Source organism: Puma concolor, chromosome A2 (assembly GCF_028749965.1).
Source record: "Puma concolor isolate L17-30 chromosome A2, mPumCon1.1.hap2, whole genome shotgun sequence".
Taxonomy (NCBI): domain Eukaryota; kingdom Metazoa; phylum Chordata; class Mammalia; order Carnivora; family Felidae; genus Puma; species Puma concolor.
Window position 1 is genome coordinate 105892182 of NC_141668.1, and position 12006 is coordinate 105904187.

The 12006-nt window shown below is 44.3% G+C and overlaps 1 protein-coding gene across 3 annotated transcripts in view; it reads left to right on the top strand.

Annotated features, from left to right (window-relative positions):
- The window catches only part of ZPBP (zona pellucida binding protein), a 118557-nt gene extending 117841 nt beyond the window's left edge, over positions 1 to 716 (top strand). For all 3 annotated transcript variants that reach the window (XM_086697118.1, XM_086697117.1, XM_086697119.1), the window contains one exon: positions 508 to 716. In XM_086697118.1, the coding sequence (XP_086553244.1) occupies positions 508 to 602 (95 nt within the window). In that variant the 3' untranslated portion in view covers positions 603 to 716. The remainder of the gene's footprint in view (positions 1 to 507) is intronic.
- The last annotated feature ends 11290 nt before the right edge of the window (positions 717 to 12006 follow it).

Consider the following 12006-nt stretch of genomic DNA (forward strand, 5'->3'; position numbering starts at 1 on the left):
ACCGTCTTCACCTCCCTGGCTTCTGGTGAAGCACACACAAGATGACCCTGCCAGCTTTCTGAACTCAGCATTATGTGAGGAGTAAGATTGTGTGAGCTCGTAGTCTTAGTCTAAGCCAGGATCACAGCGAAAAGTTACAACTTTTCGTAGAAGGCATTTAGAATGGTCTGAATAGAAACAGCTAGTAGATGGTTGCTGTCAGAGATTATTGGTGGGAAGGGGGATGGAGAGATACTTAATGGAGATAGAGTTGCGGTTCCTCCCAGATGAAAAAGTTCCGGAAATAAGTTGTACGACAAGGTGAATATACTTCACGCTATCGAAGTGGACACCTAAGAACGGTTAAGATGGTAAATTTTATCTTATGTGTATTTTGCCACAGTTACAAAGGAGCATGAGTTATAAAAAGGAATAAAGAATCTTTTTTGAAAATGTATCCTCCATGTAAAGTTAATTTATGTGGCATTTGAGGAAACTGTTACCTATTGACTTATTCTTTATTCACAGTGATCTGCAGTCCTGGATCTTATAACCCCCGTGATGGAACTCACTGCCTTCAGTGCAACAGCAGCCTGGTGTATGGAGCTAAAGCGTGCTTATAGGGCCATTGTTCTGAGTTCTTTGGTGGTTTATTAAACACAAAAGTATATTTTTGAAATATTAATACATAATAAATCACTATTATGCCAAAATTAAATATATTAGATTTTACAAAATCTGGTGTCATCATTGTCATTGAAAGAACGTATGTCCAGATGCTCTATGAACGGAGCACCCACTGATCCTTAGCCATCGGTGCCGATCCCACACATGACTTCAGAGTGTTTCTTGGATCGCTGCTTTTTAAAAATAGTTCCAAATATGCTGTATTGGTGTTACCCCAAAAGATACTTCAGGATTATTTTTAAATCGCCCATTCTGCACTTCCTGTATGTTGACTAATCTCAGGCCAGCCACCATGTTCTTCCATAATTGTTTGGTTCCAGCTCATTTTGTTCCTTTGAACATTTAAATTGGTGAGCTGTTCCTTCTTCTAGTTTGATCTTTCATAGTTCAGGGTCACTTTTTAAAAGACCTGTGCATCTTATTATTGCAAACTTTAACCGCTGTAGTGTAAGGCCAGGTCCCAACGACACCATGAGTTTTTAATAAAGTTCAGTGTGGTGACCTTCAGCTTTTCAGTATAAAGGCCTTTAAATTACCTTTTTGACATTTTAGAATGGAATAATCATCTCATACGTGCCTACATTAACCTTTGAACTTTTCACAGTGTGGAAAGAGAACCTCTAGGTTCTTGTCCTGAGGACACCTCTAGGCAAAAGTATCAAACATCACATCTTTTATTTCATTTCCTTTATTATGACAGTTGTTTTGTCACAGATACTTCTCCCCACACCATCATACCCTGTCTCACTCTGGGGTGCTGTATTTGAATTTGGAAGATTACCCAAAATTTGAAAATTTAAGTACCAGTATGTTACATGAGTAACATACGAAATTAGTAGTTTCTCAATTTTTTAATTATTGTTCCATTTATATTTGTAACACTGTCTATGCTCTTAGACATGCCGTTCTTTTCCTTCATACTTCCTTTCTGAAGACATAAACATTTGTAAATGGCAAACACACAGGTTGGATGTAGGCACAGCCAGGCAGCACATCGACGGGGAAAAGGTCTCTCACACCTGGGCTCTACCTGACTGTAAAATTGACCACTTAGACAGTCTCTCGTTTGCTCATCCCCTGGACAAATCAGCACCCTGGAATTCTCACATCAGTGCAAAGGGAAGTGAATTCATATGACATTTCTTTGTTAGCCTTGGTGATTTTTTTTTAATTCCTTGTGATAATCATGACATCATTGTTTGCATATGGTTTTTAGAGTTTTTTTTTAATTTTTTTTTTACGTTCATTTATTTTTGAGAGAGTGAGACAAGTGAGAGTGGGGGAGGGGTAGAGAGTGAGGGAGACACAGGATCAGAAGCAGGCTCCAGGCTCTGAGCTGTCAGCACAGAGCCTGACGCAGGGCTCGAACCCACAGACCATGAGATCATGACCTGAGCCGAAGTTGGACGCTCAACCGACCGAGCCACCCAGGCACCCCTTTGTTTTTGTTTTTTTTAAAGCCTTCTTTCGTATAGTAAGTCACATATTTGCCGTTACACTGTTGAGGAGGTTATGCGTGTTAAAGTACCTGTTTTTTGTACCTAGTAAAAGACCTCCTCACTCACCATCTCTAAAAGCAGCGCGGGCTCCCTAAAGCTTTCCAGATTTCTTAATCGTGTAGTAAGGTGAACTGAAATACATTTTCTCTTGTACTCCCTAAGTTTGGGTTATTTTTTTTTTTCCCTAGGATTGAAAACTGCTGAGGAATTTAACTTCTGACACATTTTCCTAGGGATGAACGATACCAGCTCAGTAGCTATTCAGCCTGGGGAAGCAGAGCAGAGCCATAATTATAATGGTGGTGCTCTTACTGGAGGCCAGAATCCAGTCAGGAAGAGAAGGTGATCTGGGATAAGAGTAGACAATAGGAGAATAGTGAGTGTGAGTCCTGGAATCATCCTATGAGAATAAATATTTCCGTACTTAACAGAACCATTGCATCTATTAACATACAACACAGTGTGTTGGAAGTTGTTTTCAGCGATGACAATGCATACAGTAAAAATGACGAACTGATCCCTGAAAGAGGCCAATTTCAAGTGTTCCTTATTTTTGTTGGCATCAGAATAATATCTTCCACTTACATAATGCCTTAATTTTAACAAAACATTTTTTCATATTAACGCAATGTGATGTTTACGCCCATCTGTGAACTTAGGGAAAATACGATTCCCGTTTTGTAGTTTATCCGTCGGATTTTTTTCTTACCGTAAATGTGTAATTGTGTGTTCGTTTGGCAACATGTAAAAAGAGCCTTGTAACAAGTTGGGTCCAGTAATTTTACCTTTAAAGGAAACTATCTTAAGAAAGTAAATTAGAAATCAGGTGGAATATTACGCCCAGTGGTGTTAATATCCACATTCTATATATGAATGAAAATGGAATTACCACCGATGAAGTTAACATCAAGAGAAGTGGTTGAATAAATTATGCTAGTTCCATAGGAGAGAACGTCAGGTAGTGTTGTTTCAAATTTTCAAACGAACCCAATGTTAACGGTTGTCTTCTGTAATAGGATCATGTCAGCAGGTTTTTTTGGTACCCTCTTTTCCAAATGTTCTACAGTGAGACAAATTAGTTTCGAAATCTTGGAAGCAACAGACACACTTTGAAAAATTAAAACAGTAGCGGATGGAAGAAGGCATTATTGCCCACCTCTCTGATATCCACTCACTTCTGCCCATCTTCCCAACAGAGCGCCAGGCTTGTTCAGCCCAGAGAACAAGCCTTTTTTGAACCCGTCAGCACATGGCTTCTTTAGGGCAACTGCTGTGTTGAAAACCCCATGCTCCAGGACAAAGCCCACACTGAGGCTAGGGCGGAGGTGCCCACGATGATGTCGAATCACTGCCCTTGTGTCTGAACCCCAGGCTGCCCTAGACTTGCGCAGTTGTGTGAGAGAAGAAGGCGCCTTGTGTTGAACGAAGCAAGTTAGATTTTCTGTAACCTTGCAGTTGAAAATATCCTAACTGATAGAGTATTCATTACAGGAGGGGGAAATACCACTTATAGTTTCATAACCCAGATATCAGCAGTGTTGTTAACGTTGTGGCAAATCTCTTATTTCTGTGTGATTTTTTTTTTATTCATGCCGTAGATACTCATATTTCCCTTACAATTATGGTGTATTTTGCATAGTATTTTATTCACCTCATTAACGTAATTTTAATTAATATTTGATACATTTTAGCAAAATTATTGTGGTTAAGTATTTCTAATTTGTGGACATTTCTATTGCTTTCCAAAGTTGCACTGTTCTATAGAGCGTTAGAGCTAACGTCTTCTTTCTTACTGCTCTGTGGTATTTTGAAGTCTTCTGTAGGCTTCGTACCCAGAAGTAGAATACTGGGTTTGGAGATGTCTAATCCTCTGGACCGTTTGCCAATTTCCTAAAGAAATGTACCAATCTACAGTCCCACCAGTAATCTATCTGAGGACCTACTTCACCACGCCCCCCCGACATCACTTTTTAAATTATTTTGATATATGGAATAGTTTCCCATATTCTGAGTACTGGTGAGTACTTTTCTCATCTGTCAGTGCCGCTGCCGTTGCTGACGATGGCTATTTATCTGCAACTTACTATGTAAAAGGTGTTGTCTGAAATCCTTCATATAGATTTTCACATTTACTTTGCCCAGCTCTGTGACTGTTTATTATTCTTTTTATCGACAAGAAAAAGGAGTCACAGCAGTTACGTAACTCTCCCAGTTCACACAGCTGGTAGGTGGGAAGATGTGTGCCAGTTTCGTTTTGGTTCTGCTGCGAGTTACAGAGTCCTGGTCTGGAGGTTTCCTTTCTCACATCGGGCAAGGTTGGTTTAGAGCTGGTGCAGTGGCCCCACGGTGACATCCTCCCCTCAGGCCTCAGGCCTCTTGTCTTTTCTCTGCCCCACCTTCCCTAGTACAGCTTTTGCCCTCAGGGTTGTGCTTCTAGGCATTGATTGACCTTCAATTCAGAAGTAAAAGGGGAAAGTGAAAACCCTCTAAAGACTTCTATGTTATATTGAATGGGGTAATGTCACAAGGCCCTGACACTATAAAGGAGTGGAAAATAGATCCATTCACCTTTTATTCTCCGTAATAGAGGAAAAGGAATATACGACATATACTTGGAATGGGTGTTAGTGAGTCAGAGTCTTTATCTCACACAGAGCACCTCTTTAACTAGTCTGTATCGGTACACTCCCTTCGCATGACTGGTTCCAATGAAATGTTCATTCTTTCCCCCAGTAGTACAGCCTCCAACTCTCAGCCAGTGACCGTATCCAGGTTGAAATTCAGACTCAGGGGAGATGTACAGAAGGTTACATGCGGTCCAGGGCCCCTGTGGTGTAGACTGTTCATTTGCCTCCAACCTACCCGATATAAAGTGGGTGAGAAGGAAGTGAGTAATTAGTTTAAAATATCCATTCAGAAAAGAGAGAAAAGAGAAACACATCCTAGTCACCCATTCAAGTGGACAAGATACAGTGAGATCTTCCCACCTTCAAACTGGTGTAAGTTCTTTGATTAGAATCTGGTTCTAACCTGTGGTTATCTTTCTTGTCCGTTATATTCCGCTTTCTGATTTCAGTTCACTCTCTCCTAGCAGTCAGGGGCCCAGAACACACAGGCTGACACGGGTCAGATTTTGATATCCACGGGGCCGTTGTGTTGAGTTCTGTTGGGTTCTGTCATCACGGTCCAGTGTGATGACAAAAAAATGCAGAGAGGCCTCCATGGCTCAGCTTGTCCCCACTCTCTTCTGCCCTGCATGCATCTCACCCTGGTATTGCCTGTTCTGCAGGCCACCGGTGACCTCAGGCATGCAACCCAGTGCTCAGTGTTCATAGGAGGAGGCTTCCCGGACGTCTCACTTCCCACAGACCTGTCTTCTTGTGGATGTAGAGATAATATTGACTCTGTTGCTGGTGGCAGTTCATGGTTTTCGGTAGCAGAATATCATTTAAATCAACATCTGTTATACCCAGGGTCAAGTGCCTGTAGAAGACAGGGCTTTGGCATCCAAGCAGCAGGGGAAATAATGCATTTTAATGAAGACAATGAAGTGTAAAGACTGGGTGAAAAAATGATGAGCTTAGGGCTTTGGAGAACTAGAAATCTATGCCACGAAAGCAGCTCTTTTTTCCTGCGGCGACACAGACTTCTGACAAGTTCTAATCAGATGGTGGGCTGGATTACCAAGGAGCTTGAATTCACAACCTAAAAGTGTTTCTCAGGTTAGAGATAAAACATTGACTGGGAAGGAGAGTAGGATCCTCAAAATGGAGATGAGGGCCTATGGAAGATCCCGCTGAAGCTGGGCACATCAAAGCCAACATTGTACTGGGCTGCTTTGGTTGATGCAAGGGGCCCTTTGCCCTTGAGAAGGTTAGTCTGTCTCTTGTCTGAAGAACCTATTGTCTCTCCTAAAATAGTTGTCTTGCCTCCTTCCCAAAACCATCATCATTTTTCATTGCTTCTGAACCTATACCTAAACTTGAATCCTGACAATGCCCAGGCTTCTTTGGGTACCAAGTGTTACCTACCATTCATAGCAAAAGAATTTCAATAGCTAGCCAGTTTATATCAGGAGATATCTGGGATATACATATGCTGTGACAGACACACACCCTAGGGGGCCCTGCCCCCAATGAGTTGTTACATCTTGTATATTCCTGTCTTGAGTGTGGGAAGTACCCATGAGTCAAATTTAGACCATAGAAGATGTCAAAGGTGGGGTGGTCACTTGCATGATTACCTTATGTAAGACTTTCTACCATCTGACTGGAGCAACAGATTCTCCAGCTGGCCCTGGAGAAGTGAGCTGCTGTGCCCTGATGGCCTGTGAGAGAAGCAACAGGCAAGCACCTGCTGTGGGCCGTGGACAGTGAGAGCAGCCTCTGCTATCAGCTAGCACAATTGTACAACTGCAAGGAATTGAACTCTGCCAACAGCCATGTGAGCTAAGATGAGGACTCCATACTCCAGAATGGAGCCCGGCCCAGCTAACACCTTGGCTAAAGCCGAGTCCCGCACAGAGGACCCAGCTGAGCCATGCTCAGAACCCCCCGCTCCACAGAAAACTGAGATAATAAATGGGTGTTGTTTCAGGTCACAAATTTTGTGGTAATTTGTTACGCAGCGATAGAAGACTTATAACTGATACATACAGGAGTAGATCCCAAGTAGACTCAGGATGGAAGGAGTGTAGGATTGGACTGAATTTATTGAGATGGATATAATTATCAGAGATTCCGGATTCAATTCATTAGCTTGAGCAGCTGAGGACAGCACTAAAAGTTTGCTCGTCTGAGTGACGTGGGAGTCAGTGAATCAACCTGAATCCAGCAGTGGATGATGCTGAATGGAATTGACAAGGCTGGAACTACTTGGCATGCTGAGTACGGTGTCTGAAGGCTGGGGAGACTGGAATGCTGAAGTGGATTTTTTCTGTATAACATCTGCCTACCCACTCCCCTATTTCCAACCCCCGATAGGTCTAGACACTCCTGTCACCAGAGCTTGGAGGAGTTGTTGGTGAATGGAGTGGTGGCTTTCTTGGAATCTCTGTAATGGAAGTTCTCTGTGTTCCAGTAATGAGAGCTGGGGTGCTGTCACTGAAAGGGGCTCCACAAATGGGGATGATGGACAGATGGCTTCTAGTAGTTGTGCCAATAGGAGGTGAAAGACAGGTGGCCAACAAGGCTGGAGCAGTGATCAGAAAGATGTGATCCACTGGGATCTTTGGCGTGGGTCTGATGTTCACGGTGTCCTAGGGCTGAAAGAAATGGATGGCAGTTTGGTCCACCATTGTATTAGAATCTAGGTTTATTTGTTTGAGCTCCAGACCTGTTTCAAAGTAGACTGACTTAAGTCACAACAGTTGGGCGATGACTTCTTAGCTAATTGTCAGAACTGAATCACAGACCCAGAGAGGTGTTTACACCTTGAACAGAGTAGGGCAGGGTCAGTTCACAGCGACTCTTGAGGAAGGACCCACTATTCTGCCAAATATTTATGCTGCAAGGCTTTTTGGCCTTCCCTAAAGAGACCGATGGCCACCGGATAGGGGCACTGCCTAAAAGGGTCATGAAAACCAGCAAATATTTTGGAGATTACTCGCCTTTGGCTCTTACCTGATGCTCCTCCTGGGAACCAAAATACCTCTATGCTCAGGTACAGACTAATGAAGGAGTTTAGGGTCAGGCTTACCTCCCAGTGGTCCCCTGGCCTGCTGCAAGTTCCAGAATACATAGTTGGTCTAAGAGCAGCCGGACATATTCCTCTTCCTGGTTCAATGAACTATGGAGTTAATGGCAATTATACAAAAGGCCTGGTGGAAGCCCCTAGAACAGTCCCTACCTACCACAACAACAAGCCAAAGCAGTACTGCATTTTTGGAGGCATTGCAGAGATTAATGCCATTTCTAAAGGCTAGAAGGATGGAGAGACAGTGATTCCTTCCACATCATTATACATCTCGTCTCTTTGGCCTGTGCCAGATAGATGGATCTCGGAGAATGACCGTCCAGCATTCTGTGGGGTCCAGCACAGATACTACTTATTAGAATACATTAAAATAGTCCCCAGTCTATGGAATGCAGCTGAGGACCTGGTGAATACTTTCTTCTCCATGCTTTTAGGTAGAGACCACCAGAAGCAGATTGTTTTCAGCTGGCTGGCCAGAAGCCCATTTTCACTGTCCCACTGCAGGGCTGTGTTGTATTCTAGCCTCTGCCATAATCTTGTCTTCAGGCAATTTTGCCACTTTCCCATTTTGTGGTACACAACCCTCATCTACTACATTAAAGGCACCATTATGATTGTTTCCGGCACAGGGGAATTATCAAATCCTGCATGTCAGAGCATTGGATATAAGCCCCACAAAAATTCAGGAGCCTGCCACCTTGGTAAAAATTCTAGGGATCCTGTGATCTGGGGTATGTTGTTATCCTTCTATGATCATGGACAACTTTCTTTATCTTACTTCTTCCACAAATCAAAATGCGCATTGTCTAAGAGGGGAGTTCTTGTGGTTTTGACATCCGCATTTATTTCAACTGAGTGTGTCATTTCTGCACATTTACTAAGTAACGTGAAAGGCCACCAGCTTTGAATGAGGCTCAGAGCAGGAGATGTCCCCCACTGCACAAGCCACACCCCAGGTGGACAACATGACCTCGGCAATCCAAGCACACGGGAAATGTCGCAGCAGATAAGGTGTAGTGTGGAATCTTGGGCAGGTTTGTAGAGGTGAGGTGAATCACAGTGTGAACATTTGGGTTGTGAGAGAAGGCCACGCTGTCCTCTTCACATTAACTCTTTTCCTTTTGAGAAACGGCTTCTGGATTGTCTCTGTGTTCTAGAGTTGGCTGCCAGCAAAATGGTTGTGCTCTAACACACGGAGCTGTGGCATTGGGCATGCACAGCAGCACTGTCAGCCAGTGGGACTCTGAGAGTGAACTGGGCTCAGGCAGGGTCTGAAGAGCACGGTAAGTTGCACAAGGACTGGCTCAGACTCTCATGGTTCCTAGTCCTGTGTCCTCACTTCATCCTCCATCTGTGACCTCAATGTGGTATTCTCCATGACAGACTTACTGGGGGAGAAAAGGTTTGATCCTAATTAGTTGTGCACCAGTGATACTCACCGGGGTGGTCCTGAAGGGGAGTGGCAAAAGGGAATCTTCGCCACAGGTAGAACTTGGAGCAGTGCTCAAATTTTCTATAGTGCCAGGAACGAGAGATGACTAGAAGTACAGGTCTATATGGGTTTTAAGCAGTAGTAAGTCAGCAGTTTGGCTCACTGATCAGAGACTTGGAAGGAATGAGATTGCAAATTTGGTGACAAAGTGTTAAAAGAAAAAATGTGTATGATCTCTCCAAATGAGCACAGAGTTGAAGGACTGAACACTAAAGAGAAACTCAGCAGAGGGGAACCTTCATAATCCAGCGGGCATCATGGCCCATCCATGGATAATGGTCAGCTTCTCCCTTCCTTGCCAGTAGGCTCATGAACAAAGTGGCCATAGTGACAAAGATGGGAGGGTTTGCTACGAAGGCACAGTCTGGCGACAGCCACTTCTGAGTGCCTGTCCCTTCAGCAGCAGAGTCCAACAGTGAGCCCCCAGTGTGGCAATATTTACCTGAGAGACGGCCAGCCAGCCACCCAAAGAGTAAGTTGGTTACATTGGACCAAGGTTATTATGAAAGGTGCAGCCCTTAGTTCGCACTGGAACTGGTATAGATTTGCCTTCCCTGCATACCATATCTCTGCCCAAACCACCATCTGTGGATTTACCAAATGCCTTTATTGCTGTCATTATACTCCTCACAGCATTGCTGCTGATCAGGGAACTCGTTTTGTGGGAACTGAAGTGTGGCCATGGGCTCATGCTCATGTAATTCACTGGCCTTACCATGTGCCCCATCACCTTGAAGCCATCTGGACTAAAGTTGAAGACTTTTACGGTGTCAGCCAAGTGACATCACTTACTGAGGCTAGAGTAATTGTCTTCCTGGGGGTGATGATTTATGCTCCCACTCACCAACTATTAGCGAGTAGCCGCATTGCCCTCATTGATTTTGTGCCTGTGGAATTACAGTACTTCTTGTAAGATGGGCATGGTGGGAGGCCCTAGAACTGTCACTACCTGCATGACACTAATATACCATGTTGTCACTTCTATAGTTAAGACTCCTGGGTCTCAGAATTGTGTGTGTGTTGGGATAGGTGATGGGAATGGCTTCTCATGATCACCCTGTCTATTCACTAGCAAAACATTTGCTTCTTGTGTCTGCAGTTTTGGATTTTGCTAGTTCAGAGGGATTATTTGCCAAGGGGAGAATACTTCTATTAAATTGTAAGCTGAAACTTCCACCTCGTGCTCTTGAACCAACTGGTAAAAAGTTGGTGACTGTACTGGTTTGGATGGATCGACCTGGTCATCCAGGGGGAATTGGGTTGCCATAACACAAAGGAGCAGGAAGGAGTGCGAGAGATTCTCCATCACATGTCCGAGTACTCCCTGGTCCTGTGGTCAAAGTGAATTGAAGACCGTAGCACCCAGTCTAGGTGGGGCTGGTGGTGGCACAAGTGTGACAGCCATGACAGCCTTCTACCGGAAGGAATAACCAACTGATGGCCCCACGGCTGCCTTCTGAATCCCCCCTGCTTGCAGTGATGCTATGCTTCCCACAGACTGCTGCCACCAGTTACCGAGCATGGGGTCATGATGCAGGCCCATTATCTAGGTCTGTGGGAGCTTCCTGATGGGCAGCTGGGCTTAGAGGACTGCTCACCAGTCCAGCCAGCTCCTTCTTAAGACTGTACTGCAGTCTACAACTCTGCCTAAGCCCTGCCTATCTGCTCTCCTCATGGGGTCCAACCTGCATCATTACATGAAGGCTCTCTCTGCCTCTCCCCTCTTCCTCTCCTTTTTCTCTCATAGACACTTTCCCAAATTAATCTCTTACATAACTAAACCTGCGTTTGTGACTGTTTCCTAGAAGATCCAAACTAACCCCAGTTAGGCCAGGAGCCGGTCTGAGAATATTAGGCAGGAAGATGGGGCTTCAGTAAATGTTCTCTGATGACCCCGTGGGCAGAGGGAGTGCTCCACTGAATGGCATATCCTTGCAAGTTCTGATGATTTAGGTCTTTGAAATATAAGGGGACGGTGATGTTAACAGGTTAGCAGATTGATGCTTTGAAAAGAAATTATGTGAAATGGAAGGCCTTTAACAAGCAGTATAAGACCATGTGTGAAAGCCAAAGCCCTCTTTGGTAGCATACAGAAAGACCCTGTTACTTGTACTGCCAGGAACCAGGGGGTTGGAGTTTGAGGGCATCTGATCAAAGGAACTGGAATGTACAACTGTGAGAGAATTCATTGACTAGGACACTTTTCAAGGGAGGTGCTATTTAACCCTCTGGCAAAGTACCCCAGGTTATGGGGAAACTTATTGCTAGGAGGGTTTTTCAATGTCTGGAAAAGGGGGTGGGCCACCCTGAGCAAAGCAGAAATGCCAGAGCTGTCTCAGGAGATGGTAGAGGAAGGAATGCTGGGATTGATAAATTATGTGAGGCTAGAAGAAACCAACACAGCATTATGTTCCACAAGAGACTTCAAGGACACACTTCATGGGGCCATGTGGGATGTGCTGGTCTGAGCATTTGTGGGTTTCCCGTAATGGGAGGAGAGGTAGCCAGAGCAATACAAGTAAAGTCTTATGGAACGCCTAACTGTGGGGCACCAAGTGACCATGAGCCCAGAACTTTCCATTATGATGGGTATGTTGTGTCTGCACTGACCCAGCAGCAATCCATTGTTAGATGGAAATGGTACACTGAGAACTG